The sequence below is a fragment of the Sphaeramia orbicularis genome, chromosome 1, assembly GCF_902148855.1.
Source record: "Sphaeramia orbicularis chromosome 1, fSphaOr1.1, whole genome shotgun sequence".
NCBI lineage: Eukaryota > Metazoa > Chordata > Actinopteri > Kurtiformes > Apogonidae > Sphaeramia > Sphaeramia orbicularis.
Window position 1 is genome coordinate 22725243 of NC_043957.1, and position 19675 is coordinate 22744917.

Below are 19675 nucleotides of genomic sequence, written 5' to 3' on the forward strand. Positions count from 1 at the left end.
AAACAGAAATTATTCCTCACAGAACATGCGAGTTTACAGGAGCTTCAATCACTTCCTTCATTTGCTAGTTTGAAATGGAACTAATTTAAACTGTTTAAACTAATGTCACACAATAACACAAATAACTACCTGATCAATATAGAAGTAGACCAGCAACTCTCCTGTTCTGTGAGATAAAAATTATTGTTTTATCAAAAGGGATCTTGAAGAAAGAAATATTGTTTTGTCAGAAAAGGATGTGTGTACAAGGGTGAAGTGGTGAAAATATTCCAAATACAGCATGCACTGAAACTGATACATCACTTAGCTTTTACTTCTCCATACTAGGGCAGACCTGACTATCATCTACTCCACATAATACACCGACTATTGATAGTACCTCATATAACTCTGCTTTAAATGGTCCAAACGAACAAGTTCTTTCAGATGTCCAAGTTCAAACATCACTTAGGGGAAAAACATTCACACGTACTGTATGTAAATTGCATATTAATAAAAGGTTTACACCTAAATTTAGCTCTCTTAAGCCAGACAAATGGACGTTGTTCCCTACAAATCACTAAATTAGTGTTTTACGAGGCTATGGCCAAGTTTTTATAACCCCTGGCAAGTTCACAGTAAACACAGAAAAAGGTAAGATTAAAATAAAAGAGCAAGGAGAAGAATCCCTGCATTGTGGAAAACTCGGAGTAAATCCTCTTCATTTAAGTACTTCAACAGAATGCCAACAGCGAGCTGACACACCCAGGCCTTGCTCTAATAAAACAGAGATTCAATCTTCCAGTTTTTACTTGCAGTCATGTTTCAACTCATGTATTATCTTTGGGCAAACACTAAAACTCTAACTGCAGCTCTGTTATTTCTTCTGTTTCACTCTGTAATCTTTTCCCCCATAATCACCTCTTCTTCTCCTTATCTGACAAAAAATAACTACTACTTTCTGCGAAGTGAAAGTGCAGTGAGTCCAAACTCTTTTGCACAGGAAATGAGGAACAATACACTTCATAAAATGGGTGAGAAACACATGCAAACATTAATGGTTGCACACACATATGTGGAGGCACAACAAGCAGTCAGTCTGCACTCAGCTGGGTCCCATGTGAGACTAATAAAACACTACACCCATACGGTGTGGGGGAAAGGACAAACAGAGCAATGACAAAAACACAAAATAAGAATATCAGCTGCAATTTGGAAAGGGTAAGCCATGAAATAAACCTTCACATTTATTCAACCATGAACTACATGCAGGATGTTCTTTTCATGATTAAATGGGTTCAAAATACAATCATTAATTTTTGTCCTAACTTGAATTGCACATCTGTTACCTGTTCGTTGGTCCTCTTCCAGAAGACTGCCAGAGTGAAGACAGCAGTGACGGGTGGAGCGAGGTAGCTCGTCACTGACTGGATGTAAACGTACAGCTGGCCGCTATTAGCCGACTGTAAAATGGGGATCCACACCACGCTCACCACCACCAAGATCACTGTCACGATCCTGGGTTAGATATGCACATACACAGCAGTGGAAGAAACACAGCCATTCATTACATCAGTGAAAGTACTTAAACTGTGACAATAATGTGCTAAAATTATGAAACTTAAAAGTCACTGTGCGCTAAAATGATCTCTGTCCATGATTTAGTTTAGATGTTTTTTTTTAGTTTAGTTTATTTCAACCACAAACATAATACAAAACATAGAGAAAAAAATACATAAAATGAAACAAAAACAAAAAAAAAATAGAATAATAGAAAAAAGAACAACTGTTGTGCCTGAAAGAGAGTAGGAAGAAGCCACTGCTTATCCAGTCCTACCCCCTGATTCCAGTCCTCAGATTGTTAGTGTTTAATCACTTGATATGATGAACATAAGATTATGATTAACCATAAACACACCCCTACAAACCTGTACACCCATACACATACAGTCACATACACATATATAAATATATACACACCAATTTATATCTGCATCTGTACACCGACCCACACCATACAATATAACAGCCTGACAATCCAAATAATGTTCACACCCTTCCTTGAGCTAGATATTAGATGAGATTAGATGAGATTTTATTGATCCCACATTGGGGAAATTCACTGGTCATGGCAGCAACAGAATAAAGTGCAATGCATGCATATAGATAGAGCAGAAGACAAACAATATATAAATAATAATAATAGTAGTAATAAAACTCTATAAGCTACATATTTACATAACAGTTGAACCATTTACTATTATTTATGACATTTGCTTTCATTTTACCGCAACAGATCTCATTTGAACAACTTCAAAAACTGCTGGTAGTTTAATCTACAGCAATGCATTTTAGTGTTGCAGAGCTGTGAGAACCATGAATCTATTAAAAAAATACACTTCTCATTAGCTCAGAAGAACAGGCTTGTTTTCAGCTGTGAGAAAATGCATCAAAGGGAATCTAAGAGAGCGTACTAAGTTTGAGAAGGGGGATGATGTACTCACTCCACGGCATGTACATGACTGTCTCTCACATTAAAGTCCTACCATATTGCCATTAAACTTATATATCTCAGTAGATCTACAAAGGCACAAACCATTTAGTAACAGGCAGAATATTACTAAAATTACACTTATTTCTTTCTTCTTTTTTTCATATTTGTTCATGCTATTCATATTTTTTGTGAACAGACAGTTTGTAAATTTAAATATTTTCAGGTCATTTTACTTTTTTACATTAACCAATAAAGACCCAAACAGCATCTGACGACCAAAACTACTTACTGATCTAAATTGTTTAATAACTTCTGATCCCCTAATCCTACCAAACTATGTAAATAATTGGTGTAAAATGGAGTTTGTCATCTTTTCATGGTCATCACTTGGACGTTCAGAGTCTCCGCAGTGAATGTGGAAACACCATCACCTTCTACAACACTGATTCACCAGTAAAACCCATGGAGTTGGATCAGTGACGGTTGTTGTAGATGCTTATTTTTACCTCTGCCAAGGAGGTTATGTTTTTGCCGGCGTCTGTCTGTCTGTCTGTCTGTGTGCAAGATAACTCAAAAAGTTATGGACGGATTTGGATGAAAATTTCAGGAAATGTTGATACTGGCACAAGGAACAAATGATTAAATTTTGGTGGTGATCGGGGGGGGGGACTGATCTGCCTTGGCAGAGGTCTGCGCTCTCCGAGTGCTTTTCTAGTTATGTTCAGTTATTGATATCTTTGCTTAAAAAGTCACTTTTTTTACTTCAGTTTTCTTTGTTTTTTAACATATCCTTCAACTTTAATCTGAGCTTCCATGAACATCTACATGATCACCAATTAAATACAGGAAAATACATGATTTACACCAAAAAAAATTACAAAATACAGAGGATAATATTATAATAAATGGTAATAAATCACTTAAGAAAGATTAGATTGAGAGGAAAATTAATTTGGGAACTGCCTCAAAAGTAGCACTGGGTCTTTATGGGTTAAAAAAAAAAGTCCTACCATGTGAACAAATACCGTATAAACACTTTTGTGTCCTGCAGGTGGTCGTTCTCCTCATGCTTCCGTCCTACCTGCCAACCAGCAGCAGCTCTTTCTCTGATGCACTTGGACGGTGTTTCTTCCAGATGTCCATGGTGAATAACGTGGAGCTGCTGTTAAAGATGGAGGTCAACGAAGACATCAGGGCCGCCATCATTACAGCTATCATCAATCCCCTGAGGCCTGTGATGAACACATGCACAAAAGTAAGAGACCACCGGAGGCATTCAAAACAAAACTCTAACGTAGATGACATAAGAGCAGCGTTCTCACCACTTGGCATCAGTTCAATGACCAGTTTGGGAAACGCGATGTTGGAGCATCCCACCTCAGCTCCGCACACTCGCACACACTCCTCAGGATCAACACATCCTACAGAGTCTGAAAAGTACACAAACAGTCAGTGCACAAGACTTTTCTATTACATTAATTTGATTCTGTTCTCAGCTTCAACACAGCTGAGCATAAATTTGTGTCCTCATAGGCAGTATATGAAAAGTATTATATATAGAGAAAATATAAATGTAACTAAGAATATTAATAAATGCATTTAATCAAGCACTGTTCAAGTACAATGTGTACTTGACCTGAGTATTTCCTTTCACCGTTATTCCACTACAAATACAGTTCTGTCTTCTCCACGTTTATTACAAGTCATTTTAATTACTAGTTAATGTGCAGAATCACGTCACTAAGATGAAAAAGAAATGAACTACCCTTTTTCTTTGAAATATCAGCCAATCCTGCCCTACTTGTATCTGTTAAATATTTGTGAGAAATACAAATCCAATACCTCTGCATTTTTATTTTATTTTTAGTTATGTTATTTTTTTTTTTTTTTAGAAATAAGCAGAAATGAGCATTAACACAACAGTTCTATATGTATAAGATATTTGGGCTCAATAAAAAAAAAAACAAAAACATTTGGATGAAAACAATATAAAACAAAATAAGACAAAATAAAATAAAATAGAAATTAACCTGAGATAAAAATCACTAGAAATTTCAATAAAATTAATTATCAGCTGCTACATTGAAGACAAACACATCTACACATAGGTCAATATTACACTGTTGTAAATATTATAATATCACTTCTCACTTGTTTGTGGTTTTTTTTTTCTACCTTCATTCAAAGGTAATTACTGATGTGTATAAATAGGAATAAAAAGAGGAATGTAAAAAAAAAAAATTCCTGTTTTATGGGCTGCAGTGTATAATCTAGTAATACTCATTTTTGTGACATGGGTTATTTTACACTTTTTGGCTTTTACTGTTAGTTAACGCTTCTGTCTTTTTACTTGGTTTAGATAAGGTTTTGAATGCATAACAGTGGTTTTACACTGTAGTACTTCCTCCTCATTGTATAAAATATCATCTAAAATGACACTAAAAGCTGTAATGTGTTCATATAATTAGACAAACCCTGCAGTAACAATAATCTGTGGTAAGATATTGTTCATCTGAGCTCCTGTTCACACACAACAGGAGTGTAAATGTGCTTTAAATGCACACGAGAGCATAGAAACACATGATAGCCTGGAAACAACTATGAACACATGCATATGAAATACCTCCCTCCTCTGTAACATGATACACTCTACTGTGACACCTTAGACTCTGAGAGAAAAGGAAAGTCAATACCCTCAATACTGTTGTTATCGCTGTTTGGCCTCGTTGGACTGATGCTGTCACTAGAAACGATCTCATAGAGGTTAAGATTAGATTAGAGCACATCACTCACATATTTAAGTCGAATGTTGTTTCTGTGTCTCACATGCAGAGACTGTTTGTTTGGTGAATCACTATGTAGGTAACACTCGACTTGACCTACTTTTAATCTTAAATGCACTAGTGTGTAGATATTATAACGCAAAAGTCATTGAAATGTTTTATCTAACCAGCAAACCTTTAATGAAGCCACTCATAGTCAGGTTTCCAAGTAGCTGCAGATGGTTTGATCACGTTAATTTAATTTAAATTTTATTTAATCAGGCGGTTTCATTTAGAACAGAATGGGTTTTCCATGTGAGACCTGAGACTTGTTATAAAAAAAAAAATAAAAAAAAACACTCACAAGAATGTAGTCTGCAGACCAAAGCAAAACAATATACAAGGGATTGTATAAGGAGCAACAAAATCATCAAACATCAGATAATAAAACGTTGAGATCTCCATGGGGAGTGTAGTTTTATGGACTGTATTTACTAAATCAAAAAAATGGAGTAGTCTAAGAGCAGCTTTACAAGTAAAAAACATGAAATGGCTGTTTTTAAGACGATACAAAGAGTAAAGAATAAAATGATTATTGTTAAGATTATTTTAATTTTTTTTTTTGTTTTCTCCCTATAAAATCACTTTGACTGAGTAACATGTTGTGAAATAAGTTGTGTGTGTGTGTGTGTGTGTGTGTGTGTGTGTGTGTGTGTGTGTGTGTGTGTGTGTGTGTGTGTGTGTGAGTTGTTATTCCTCTTTCTGGTGCTTGGTGTTAACTGAGGAGGTAAAGCAGTGTTTCTCTCCCTAATGTCCGGTCAGAGGGTGGAGTTAAATCCTCCCTTTCCTAAGCGACACCCCTCCTTCCAGCCCCCGGTAATCGAGCTTCCGTTGCCGAATTCCAGGGTCAGAGGTACCGGTAAATCCGCCGCTCCCTCCGCTGGACCTCCATGAACCGTCGGTCTACAGAGGGAGGACTGTAAACCGGACCCGCGGAACCGGATCGACTGAAGGCTGAGACTCCCACCCGCCACGTAAATCCACTGGTGGAGTTTTAGTGTTTGGGGGAAATCAACAAGTGTGTGTGTGTGTGTGTGTGTGTGTGTGTGTGTGTGTGTGTGTGTGTGTGTGTGTGTGTGTGTGAGCAGCAGCTGTGGCTCCGACAAAGAACCACAGAAGTGTCTCGTCAGCGTCTGAGTCACAGTCAGTTTCAACACGTTTCAGGGAGGATTAATGACTTGTTTCTCCTCCAGTCTGTGTTCCGCTTCAGCCTGACTCACTGGCAGACACTCTCACACTCATCCAGCCGGTCCCCGTGTTTGCCGGGCCCCGCGGCGGCTGCCTCTGGACCGGACCGGTCCCTGCAGGTCCTCGGCCCTGTCAGGTGGAAGGCGTGGCCCAGGGCGGGGTGCTTTGTTCGGCAACACCTGAGGTTGGTGTGTGAAGGGTAATCTGAGCTCAGTGTTGATCCGGAGCCCGCTTTGAGGAACTGTTCTAGCGGTTTATTTACCTCAGATGAACACCCTCCCGCTGCCGGGATCTGTTTACACGACCCCCGTCCCACGGACACAGTATGGGCCCAGTCCAGGCAGACCAGTCCGTGGAAGTTTAGACCCGCTGGACCGACCGTTGAAACTGGGTCAAAGTGGTTTGTGTGCTTAACTCTGTGGGTGCCGGAGTGTTTGGGTCATGGCCCTGTCCCAGGTGCAGTGTCTGGATGAGCACCACGTCAACCTGCGGGTGAGTGAGAGTAAGCCGGAGTTCTTCTACAGTGAGGACCAGAGGCTGGGCCTGGAGGCCCTCATCACCCGGGGCCGGGACGCCTTCACCGAATACCTCCAGAAGCACGGCGTCCGGGAGTTCCTCTCGGAGCCGGAGTTGGAGTGGATCGAACGGACAGCGGAGGCCTACCGACCGGGACATGAGCACCACCAGAAAGCGGAGACCCCGACCTCTGGCCCGGCTCCGGGGAACACCACCCCGGGCTCCGGGGAGGAGGCGGGGGACGGAGAGGTGTCACTGCAGTACTGGCCGGACCGATCCGAATTCTCCGTGGCCGAACTGGACCTGGGCTGGCCAGAGGCCATATCATACCGTGGGGTCACACGCGTGACCGTGTACACGCAACCTCCAGCGGAGGGACAGACACATATCAAGGAGGTGGTGCGGAAATGCATAGCATCAGCCCAGAGGGTAAGACCATGGTGTAAGATAGAAGACTGGTAGGAACACAGGTGCAAATATAGAATAGAATAGAATAGAATAGAATAGAATAGAATAGAATAGAATAGAATAGACCTTTATTGTTAGTGTCACAGGAACTATGACAATTATTTTAGCAGCAAAAGCAATAAGTGCAAAAAGGACTGTATAAAAAAATCATACAAAACACTGAAAATTTAAGCAATATATGAAAGCTACAAGATAAGATATTAAATATACAGATACTACTAAAGTACTACAAAAACTACTGAAATATACAAAACGCTGACCCTTCACTACAGATGTATGTGTATGGTGGGGGGGGGGGGGCTGTTTAAAACTGTGCTTGAGTCTGTTTTTGTTTTTAGTGTAAGGTGATATTGTGGGGACAGGCCCTTTGTGCTGTAGTAGAATGTAACTACATAGTACATGTACTCAAGTACTGTTTACTTCATTACTTCAGTACTAATGTTAGGTACTGGGAACTTATTTTCCTTCAATGGTCATTTCCATCTTTTTTGCCACTTTATATTTTTACTTCTACTCCACTACATCTCAGAGACAGATGCTGTCCTCTTTACTCCTCTACATTTGTCTAATGGTCTTAGTTACTTTTCAGATTAAATTTTTCATCCCCCTCTTGTTCAATGAAAACTATTTATTTTCAAATACTACAATTTTTTAATATCTATGATAAACTGAAGGATGGTCACACTTTTAGTTAAATGATAAAATTACACATGTGAATACTCCTTAATGTCAAAACCTTTGTAATATCTTGGCCTTGCAGATGTGGTTTAGAATATTGAACCTACACTGTTTAGGCTTGAGGATATTTTTGTTAATATCTGTACAACATAAACAAAGGTAACCTATTCACATCTTGTCTGACACATTTTACATCCAGACCTCTTCTGACTTTCAATTGCTACTCCTGTTTAGTCATCATCTAATTCTATCTCACTTAAAGTTTATTATTTACCTCTGCCTGTGTCACAGACCTACTTCCCTTTTGCTCTTTTCTCTCCAATGTGCTAGACTTACACATTCTCACAACAAACTTTTAATGAAACAAGTCTCATCTTGACACAAGTGTGGAAAGAAAACGCTCTGACGTCACCAAATGCATTACATACCAGCACCCTGTTTCACATTTGCCTTCCACATACATAAATCCTGGCACATGCACCTTGTCTGTCTTTACTTGACAGCAATTAATCTATTCTACATGACACTGACAAAAAACTATCCAGATTCTTGACTTAAAGGAAAAGTATAAATAGCGTACTGTGAAAACACTTCACTTGTCATGTGTTCCTCTGTCTTGTGAGGACCACGTATCTCTGAAAAAATTTTCACAAGATTAAAAAAACACATTTTTTCAGTTTTGTGATATTGCATTTTGCAGTTAATCTAAGAGGGGTTTAAAACATTTATTTATCTTAAAGGATATTCATTTTCCCAACTCGTGAAAGGAACATTTAATGCTTCAGTTTATCACAAATATTCAGTTAATCAGTAGAATGATTTACTGAAGTAGAAGTTAAAAGTTGCCTAAAATGGAAATAGTTAAATCAAACACAAGTACTTCCAGTTTACTTTTAAGTACATGAATGAAGGTAGTTAAGTTTGTAAATGTCAGCATAATATTAATCATCAGTATATAAATAATGGCTCTCCTTGTTATTTTTATTACCTCCTATATGTTCTAGTTTTATGATTTTAACTATGTGCAATGTCTAGAAATGTCATAAACATCTTTAAACCGCTGATGATCTCAGCATTAAACTTTTTCTGCAGCTTCAGACTGGTCAAGACTGAATAGACAGTGTTGTGTGCAGAATACAGGGAAATCATGGTCCACACACTAGGGTCATCATGCAAATCACTTTGTTCTACAGTAACTTAATGGAACATTATCTGCCTACAGTGAATCTTTTTTAGTTCTTTACTGTCACAACATTCTCTGAGATTCTATGCACTTTCCTTAAATGATCCACTTCCTCTGAGATTTGAGTGGTTTGTATATCATTGATAAGGATAGCTCGACTCGGTCTCTTCCACCCAGACCAGGAAACACTAAAACCATTTGTGGTTTCCTCTGTATGTTTGTGTCTGTGCATCTGTCTGTGTGTGTGTAGGTGATAGCCGTGGTGATGGATGCTTTTACTGATGTGGACATCTTTCGGGATCTGCTGGATGCGGCCTACAAACGCAAAGTTCCTGTGTACATCATCATTGACACGGCTGCAGTCCCTTGCTTTCTTTCCATGTGTGGCAGAGCTGATATGCATCGTGGACATCTAAAGGTATGCAGCTACACAGACACACACCCAGATGATGTTTTGATAAGATGAAAGATGAACTAGTTAGAGCAGCTATTCACAGTAATCGCAGAATAACAGGAAAAGGTCTGGTGCCGACTTTGAAAAATAATATCTTAGTATTGACACCTTTGCAATAATAATACAGATATAGAATATTAATAAAAGGATAATATTTCAAAGGAAGGTACATAATTGATGTAACATGAACATGTTTTTGCCTGCAGGACTGGGTAATATGCATGCTGCAGCTAGTTGACTGCCATAGGCTGTATTTCCTTGTTATTCCTTTACTTGCCAAGTTGAACTGGTTAAGGCGGTAACAGAAAATATGTAGTGTTTGGTTAGGGGCTTTCTAATTATTTTAACGACTTTCATTTTCATGTCACATTACTCACTTTCTATAATATGGTTTCTCTCTTCTTCCTCCTAGCTATAACCCCTAGACTGCTTCTCTTCAAACTTGTCTTATCTCCCATTTTCATTATGAACATTTACGACTTCTATGGTTAGTGTCTCTTGTGAGATTTCGCACAGAACATTTACTTACGAGGTAACGCTCAGCCTGCAACCACACCCTTATCACAGGGCTAAAGACAAACAACACAGGGTGTGCCATAAAAGCATGCACATACATACTGCAGATACAGTCCATGCTCTAACCTGTAAAATCAGCAAGCATGAGGTATGGTGGTATTAACAGAGGCACATTGTTCTGTGAAGGTAATTCTTTTCTGTCTGCCTATTTATTTTTGTCTGGGACAATCCTTCCTCTTGTCACTATTAAACCTCCGAGAGCCTCTCTTTACATTACTATTATCCCTGCATGTTTGTGCAGAATCTGCGTGTACGCTGCTGTGGGGGGGTGGAGTTTTTCACACGCTCAGCACAGAGAGTGCGTGGATCACTAAGCCAGAAGTTCCTCCTAGTGGACGGAGACAAAGCCATCTCTGGCTCCTACAGGTGAGCAGCGTGACCTCTGTCTGTATCTGTTGTGGTATGATATGGTTCCTCAGATATGTAAAAGAATGCAAGGCTCATTATGCATGTGCACAGTGCCTTTCTCTGTGTAGTTTGTGTATTGTGTATATCCCAACTAGTGGTATCATAAAAACACTAGTAACAATGGAAACTGTAGCCTGTTCCACTGGGACTACCTCATTTTTCAACAAACATTTAACCCCTTAAAGAGTCACTGTAGCATTGCTGTTGCATGTAAACTTTCAGTTGCCAATAAAAACCTGATAACTCATGAAAATGTTGTAGCTTTACTGTGATTATAAACTTGAAACTAGGCAAACCCACCAAATATATATGTTAGATTACTTACCTGTTAACTATTATTGACTGTCCCTGGGTGCATTTATATGAACCATAATATTCCACTAAATTATAGAAATTAACAATAAATACAATATAATACAAAACAATAAACAATAAAACGTGTCATATATCCAAGAAAATGGCCTGATTAAAAGGAATTTTCAGTTCGGTTAAGTGTTGTAGCATAAACCCAGTCAACACTTCATCTGACACTTCATCTCTAGTTGGAATAAATACTGTATATTCTTTCTGTGTATGTCTGCTTCGTGTGGGGGGATCATCTGGCAATGGGACATGTTTCTGGGAGGGACAGAAGACAAGACTGGTCTGTCATTTTTACAACATTTTCTGTTCAAGACTGTAAAATATTCAAGGATTCTTGGACGCCTTGATTACAGAAAGGCTCCAAACAACAAGTCATTCACGCAAAACAGGAGTTTAACAAGATGAACAAAGCCAGAATTCACTAAACCACTGATAAAAAACGTCTTTTCTTATATTTCTGGCCGATTACACATGGCCAGTGGAACCACTTTCACAGATATCAACAAAGCTCTGCATGGTTGTTGTCATTAAATACTTTGGGGCCTGTAAACACACCTTATCAGACTTCATTATTTTGTATCCATCTAAACAGTTCAGTAGGAATTTGATTGTGAGTGATTTCAATCTGGTTGAAATAAAATAGCCATAGCTATTGGTTTATTCAACCAGAATAGCTGTGCTGTTACAGCTGTATACTTCACTGTGAGCAATTCACATTTTACACAAAAATGTACTCTGTTAAAAGTTGTGTTGAGGAGTGAAACATGTATTTGCTCCTCCATTTTTACTCAACTCTTACTGTATTATACAGTGGCTTATTTAATAAAGTATCTGCATATTCTTACATATGTGACTCCTCTCTGCAAGTCAAGGAAGGATATACAAGAGTCATGATCAAAGAGCATAATGCTATGCTTGACTTAAGATGACCAGTGTCAGTGTAATGTTTAATCAGGAAGTGGGACATGCAGACTTTGCAATAACCTGTAATGATAGATTAAGGAAATGTTTTTAAATGCGCAGTCAGACGACAAGTCAGTTTAAAGCTATGATATGTACCAGTTCCACATGACAATATCTTAGTAGAAATGTTGTTGTGTATGAACATTATATCAGATATCCCATCAGTGTTTAAATTAACAGTCAGTCTTTCCCCATTTATGTTTAAAAATGTGATATCACAGGAACAGCTTGACAAAATGTCTTAAATTTGGTGTAAACATTCACAGCCCTAAGGATAAACTGAAAAGATTCTTGTGGTGAAGACATGAAGGTTTCTTTAGCTTCATGAAACACATTTTTGGCTATAGCTGAGAGAACGGCCTTTACAGATTATGATGTAGACACATCTGATTGAATTTGTGGTTCTTGTTGATTATTTTTATACCACAATATTATAAAAATTGAACTTATTTATTAATACGTATTAATAACAGTCTACCTTGCTATGGTGTACAACCAGTGGTTTATGAATGCTACCAAGCTAACAAGTACATAATGTAAAGCTAACTTACCATTAGATCAGTCAACTCATCTAATGCAAAATTGGGATTTAAGCTTAGTTTCGGTGACACCACTTGTGGTTGTTTCACTACAATGAAATGACAACGTGAACATATGTCATAAACTGTAATGTGAATAAACCTTTATCTTTCACCTTTTTGCCTGAATCATATCAGATAAATTCAATGCTGCTCCGGGACCTCAAACTAGGTCTTTTTCTTTTGACTAAGAGACGCCTAGTGGTAGAAATGATCCCCTTTAGATTATAGCATTTAATAGAGGATTCACTGGTGTGAATTAATGTGAGCTTATTTGTGTTGTTTCAGCTTCACCTGGTCATCCTCTCGTTTCGACCGTAACCTCATCACTGCGATCACAGGACAGGCAGTGGAGACTTTTGATCTACAATTTCGGGAGCTTTACTTCTTGTCCAGAGGTGTGTCTCTCAACAAAGTCTCATTGGCAGAGGAACCGCTCCCTGACCCGGTCCCCCAGGCAGCTCCTGCTCCAGTCCCAGCTTCAGTGGCTCGGAAGCTCATCAATCCCAAGTATGCCCTGGTTGCTGCAGGAACCCAGTTAAGTCCATCCTCCTCTGACCAGAATTCCAGCAACAAAAATTCAAACACCCAGAATCCCCCAGGGTTGATTCTGAAAAAGCGTCATAAGATTACAGAGGAGCCACCTATGCACCCAGGATTGGTGGGTCTAGAGCGTGCATACTTGATTCCATACCTGCCCACATGGCCCGAGCCAGACCCGCCCAGTGATGTGATTGGCTTCATAAACATCAGGGATGAAACACGAGCCCATAAGGTTCACTTACAGAGGTCAGAGAGGTTTGAGGTCAGTCAGGCTATACGCTTCCGCGCACCACTGACTCTACCAGCTCAAAATGAGGAACCTGCTTCAGGTCCTGTTGCAAATGAAGCAGGAAAAGCCAACTCCCCCTCAGGAAATCCAAGCACAGAGGCCTCTACAAATGCTGCGAGTCCAACCAAAAAACAGTCCAAGGAGAAAAAACACACAGCTGCAAATACAGACCACACTGAGACAACAGATTCCAGAGCCCCCCCTCAGCAGCCCAGTATACCTTTAACAGAGGACATACACAAACCAAACACACAAACCCCCACAACACAGTCCAATGTTACTGATACTCCACAGCCTACAGACAATACCAGACAAACTACAGAATCACAAAACATAGCGCCTCCCATTCCTAAACGGCGCACTTTACAGTTAGTAATAGACCCCTCCCTCTCAGAGAAGTCAAGTGAAGCTCAGGTCACTCTGGTAAAAATGGACCAAGTGGATGAACTGGCTAACTCTAACGCTGAAATGAAAACCCCGGAAGATGTAAGGACAGGTCGCAGTCGTATTAAATCAAAGGCGAATGCTGAGGACTCTGGAAGTAACGAGGATGGTAGCCAAGACAGCACTAAGGTCAACTGTGACCGGGCGGCCAACGACGACCCATCGAGCAACTCCACAGCGTCAGAGGAGGAGTTTTATGATGCACAGCCAGAGCAGAAAGACCCATTGATCAACGGAGTCACACTGGGGTCAGGCCACGGGAATCGGCACGACGGGTTCAACATGATGGCTCGCTTTTCCCAGAGCATGCTGGATCTTCGGGAGCCCAGCAAGACAGACGACAGTGCTGCTCTCATCCTCCGGTCACAGCAGCTTCGCAGACAGGGTCACCCATCACCACACCGACACATTGGACAGGTGAGCAGACAGTTATCACTCATATCTATTATTAATCCTGTTAACAGACAGCTATGAGGCATATTTTTAAAATGTTGCAAAACAGGAAAGAGTGCTCATTAGACATGTTTTCATGAACTGCTTTGGAGTAAATACACCAGGCTGCATGGTGTCAAAACAATGGAACAGTATAGGCTATGTTAAGCATGGATACACTGAAGGAGAAGAATATTTTGTTACAGTTTTTTGATGTAAGGAAAGAATAAGTCAATATCCTCATCACTGCACACTACCTGTTGTTGCAGCTATATTTTATCACTGTATGGGTATATAAATGGAAGATGGTGAGAAATGTCTGATAACCAATGAGTTGAATTTTACCTTGATCAGAAATATTGAGAAAAGGTGTTTCCATCTCCCATTAAGTATATTAAAAGATTTGTCACTCCAAATGTAAATTCCAGCAGGAATTAATGAGAGTGAAATTAAAAATTACAAGTAAAAAAAAAAACATGTCTGACAGGTTAAATCTCCTATCAGAGCCCTTGTCCTCAGTACTGGTTTAGATGTGGAGTTGATTCCCGGGTATTGGTCCTAATGGGATGCCTTCTGAGGCATAAAATGTATTTCCCTACAGGCGTTAATACTGGTGAACTTCACTTAACTTTTACTTTATATATTATGTGCATGGGAAAAAATATTCTGATCAATTTGTGTGGATGCTTGTGTGCTGAAATATACATTTAATCAAAGAGGTCCTTGTCCAAAAGGAAACAGCAGCATCATGGTTAGCAAAAAGTAATTTAAGTAAACCTCAAACTATTCCACAGTCATCTGAAAATTTTGCCCGAAGCAACTGTGAGTCATCTGTAACCCCTGGAACTCACCATGACCTGTGTGTCTCCAAAACTGGATGGATCTAGAACTATCTTTTTTTTCTTGATGCTAGCGCTACCGCTTGAATCCATTTTCCTATTTCAACATAACACAGGTTAGAATAGATCATTTATACTGGACCTGGATTTTTCATCTTGCTGCCGTGCATTTTTGTATGAAGTGTAAAACCATGTATGAACGTGAGCATATTTTCTTTTCAAGCTACGCTGTTTTACATCAACCTTTTCTACTTCAAAATGCACATAAAATATGTTTTTAGAAACATGGGTGTTGTCTCTCCATTTTTTGAGAGATTGCACCATTACTTGATTAAAACAAAATTCGTAATTACTTTTGAAATTTGTTGATTTCAGATAACTGAAAACACTCATTCCTTTTTCTGTTGCATGTCATCACTATCCTTTGGTTTACCTCAGTGACAATTAGATGACACATTGATGGTGTAAAGATTTCAAAACATTTGATAAGTAATCCATAAAAATTTCACATGCTGTGGTTTCGAGGAAGTTTGTCATGAACAAACAGGCACCAGGGTTCATAGATGATCTGGAGTTACAGGAAGGACACGCATACACAAACCCAAAACTAATGGGTGTGCTTTATCAGTTGTGTCAAAGCAAGCTACTACCTGTTAAAAAGGTGTGTGTGTTTGTGTGTGCTTGTCCACCCACATACACACCTGGATAGAGTGCTCGGCTAATCATGCCCGGCAGGACGATGAAGATGAAGGGTAGTATTTTCAGGTATGCTGCCAAGATTGAGGCTCCTTTCACATGGCTCATGTTTTTAGCCGATAGGGATCGCTGAACAATCACCTACGCCCAAAAAATACAAATCATAACGGTAATTGCATAACACACGAATAAAGTAATTATGGTTACATAAGCTTAAAACAACAAGTTACAATAGTTTTTTAATGGAAGAATTTTACATGGAGTACTGGAGTGATTTTCATTTGTAGAGGGAAGTTTAATGTTTATAGACAGGGAGGATGAGTATTAGGAAACTGGACTTGGGAAGAATTAGTCCTCCATTAGTGTAGGATTTGCCATCTACCACACTGGACCTCATATTCCACTCTTTTATTCCTGTCTGTGCCTAGCTGTTCCAGGCCTCCAGATCTCCAGCTCGTGACGCAAGATCGAAGGGACCCAAAGTAGTCATCGCCAAACCAGGAAGCTTTCACCGACCCGCGCGAGCAGCTGGTCCTGTTATCGGAGGACACCGTTACTGGCAGAGTCAAATGCTTCAGCCCGATTCGGCCCAGCTGAACACTCAGACGCGCTCTGGTCGGTCACCGCGACGCCACAGCCCTGGTAACAGAAAGACGGACTATACCTCACCACATCCACCAGCTAACCCGGCAGGACTACTGGGCATGTCATTCTCAAAACTGAACAATTTCAGGCAGTTGAGGGCACGAGGAGGGGGAGCGTCGCAGAAAAAAGCGCCTCCAAATAACAAGGCTACTAGGTGAAACCACGGGCTGGCACAGGTACATGATGTGACATGACATTTGTTGATACAGACTTCCTGCTAAGAAATTGGTGACTCTTTAGTGTGGGATCTACATTATCTCTGGCATGCATGCTGTTTTCTATTTTTAAATCATGAAAAGAACTAATTGGTATTGTTTAGTTCCGCCAACAGTTGACGATGTACAAAGTCAGCCAAGGTGCTTTCGTTTTCAACTGCATCTCTTTGATGGTTTATTAGTTGGTTTGCTTCTCTCTCAGCAGGATTATGTAAAAACTACTGGACCAATCTTTATGAAATGTGGTGGAAGGGTAGGGCTTGGGACAAACTCATAAAATTTTGCAGCACATCCAGAAAAAGATTTTACTTTTTCCCTTCTTATCGAATATATTTTTAGAGGAGCTGTCTGACAATCACCTTTCAAACAACATTTCTTGGTGATGGTTTCTTACTGCATGGGATCTGTAGTGTCTTGTAACATGATTTAGTGCAGATACAGACCTGTTAGTAAAGAATATGTCAGTATTTGAATGTTTACCAATGTGCAGAGTCATCTGAGCATGGATTTTTAAAAATGTGTCTATCAAAGACTTATGCTAGGACATCTTTTAGTGGTAGTGTACATTGTAGGTGATAAATCTTTCTCTCAGGCTCTTCAGTCTTGTAAACCAGTGGTCCCCAGCCCCCGGTCCCCGGACCAGTACCGGTCCGTGGATCATTTGGTACCGGGCCACAAAGAAAAAAAATTGTGTTAATATTAAAGCAATTTTTTTCCGTTAGTGTGGTGGAGATTTTATTTTGAAAAGCGACCGTTTTCGCACTCGTCTCACAACCACTAGACCTTGGTGCGCCATTTCATGAATCAGTAGTAACACAAGCTAAAGAAATGAGCCAAAAACAAAATTCACTGGAGAACTTTTTCAGGAAGAAATTAGGAAATGACGGGGCTACAGAAGCATCACAGACTGCCTGCAAACAGAAAGCTGCATTTATAAGGAAATAGCCTGATTCCTGCCTAAGTTACAGGTTCATCCCAACAGATGACACACAAGCACCTCAAAACTGCTCCATCCATGTTTGAGACAACTTCAAACCTCTTTGCATTCCTGATTAAAGTCAAAGCAGAATATACGGATATTGCTACAAAAGCCCTGAAAGTCCTTCTTCCGTTTCCAACCTCATATCTTTGTGTGGCCGGGTTTTCTGCGATGAGTAGACTGGATATACGGAACACAATTGGAGTGTGTGTCTCCCATCAGCCGCAGATGGGACCATCTAGTTGCAGGGAAACAAATCCAGGGTTCCAACTGATTCTGCATTAGGGTGAGTTGATATTATACTGTAGAATCATTGGAATTGCCTGATACACAGTGTAAGTGTTTCAGATCACATGCTCTGAACTGACAAAGGTTTTTGTTTTTGGAACCCCCGCACCTCTACCCGGTCCGCGGAAAATTTTCATGCATGAAACCGGTCCGTAGTACAAAAAAGGTTGGGGACCACTGTTGTAAACTATCCTTTGAACAAATATTTACAATTTACCTCAAGTGCTTTCATTTTCTGCAGAATTTTGTACTGTTATTATTTCCATATCAACTTGTCTGTGATAAAGACATTACATGTAATTTTTCAGAATACTGTGATCTGGTGTTGATGGTGTGAGAGGGGTTACCATGTTGATTTACCATTATATGTCTTGCAGAAATCCTGTGTAAATGTAACAACCAGTGGCCATATTTTACAGCATCTCACTATACAACAACGAGTGGATACAAGCTAATAACTGTAGCTTTATTAGGAAGGAACTGAAAACTTATCCTTTGAATATCCATCTTTTTTATGAAAACCTAACCATATAGTGATGGTTACATCAGCTTTTGCATAGGGTAAGGTTTATAATGGAAGAAGTTTAAAGGGGTCATATTTTTGCTAAACCCACTTTTATTAGTCTTTGGTACATTTATTTGCGTATTTGGACCCTGATAGTTCAAAAAGTTTGAATTTGAACCCTCCAGGTGCTGCAAAGCTGTTTTATATTAATTTTGGCAAAAATCTAGCGGATTTCTACAACCTGTTTTAATTCCTGCTTAATTTGTTACATCGATAACTAGTTATGTCACGACATTTGTACGTATAAGGTTAAGACTTCCAACAAACATTTCTCCGTGTTCGACATAATTTTTTGTCAGCAGCAGTGGTTGTAGTCCATACTGAAAATATGTCCAAACTTTCAGCCAATTACCTAAAATGTTCAGCTGTTGGTTGAATGGGACAGAGCAGCACAGCCAACAACCTGGAGGGGGTGGGGCCTGAAGTGGCTCATTTGCATTTAAAGGGCCAGCGCTCAAAACAACCTTTCTGGTGTCATTACTCAGAAATAGGGTTGAAGATGGGCCTGTGGAGTTGAATTAATGAAGAATTCAGACCCAAGCATAGCATTTACAGTTTTTGTAGACCACAGGGAAATGTTTTAAAATGCATAATTCCATTTAAGAAAAGCAAAATATCACTCCTTTAAGGCCAGAATGCTTGTATAAGGCTTCATCTGAAAGACACAATCTAAACCCCATCAGTTCACATATGGCTCAAATATAACCTTAACCTTAAATGAGTGCCAGTGACCTGATGGATGTGAACAATACAGCTCCTAGTATACATAGATGAGTGATAAGTTAAAGGAAAAACCAATGAAGCATCTTAGAAAGGCGTCAAGTGATTAGGTCTTTGTGTATACTATCAAAGACATATTAGTTGGTTTGAAATCTTGTGACTGTGAATGTCGTAGCATACGATTCATATCACGCCCTCGTACTCTATGGATGGGGGCACTGTTGTCCTGGAAGTAACCGTTCACATCACATGTTCATTTTGATTACTTTGCCTCCTGTCTGCATGCAATGTTTAACACTGATGTGGGACCAAAAGTCAATGTAAATAAACAGATGTAGTACTAATGCTGA

At 39.6% G+C, this 19675-nt stretch overlaps 2 protein-coding genes and 1 long non-coding RNA gene across 3 annotated transcripts in view; 1 reads left to right on the forward strand and 2 right to left on the reverse strand.

Annotated features, from left to right (window-relative positions):
* slc5a10 (solute carrier family 5 member 10) overlaps positions 1-19675 on the reverse strand; it is a 33383-nt gene that overhangs the window by 5423 nt on the left and 8285 nt on the right. The window contains exons 9-12 of the mRNA XM_030141982.1: positions 15919-16054; positions 3796-3903; positions 3555-3705; positions 1329-1497 (exon numbers count right to left, since the gene is read on the reverse strand). Of these exons, the coding sequence (XP_029997842.1) occupies positions 1329-1497; positions 3555-3705; positions 3796-3903; positions 15919-16054 (564 nt within the window). The remainder of the gene's footprint in view (positions 1-1328; positions 1498-3554; positions 3706-3795; positions 3904-15918; positions 16055-19675) is intronic.
* On the forward strand, positions 6125-18079 carry fam83gb (family with sequence similarity 83 member Gb). Its single transcript, XM_030141969.1, has 6 exons — positions 6125-6319; positions 6381-7428; positions 9579-9746; positions 10600-10724; positions 12959-14363; positions 16342-18079. Exons 2-6 carry the CDS (start codon positions 6925-6927, stop codon positions 16714-16716), a joined length of 2577 nt encoding a protein of 858 aa, XP_029997829.1. The 5' UTR covers positions 6125-6319; positions 6381-6924; the 3' UTR covers positions 16717-18079.
* On the reverse strand, positions 16887-18695 carry LOC115424628 (uncharacterized). Its single transcript, XR_003936113.1, has 2 exons — positions 18216-18695; positions 16887-17358 (listed from the first exon to the last, which is right to left on the reverse strand). It is a non-coding gene; the product is annotated as an uncharacterized LOC115424628 (long non-coding RNA).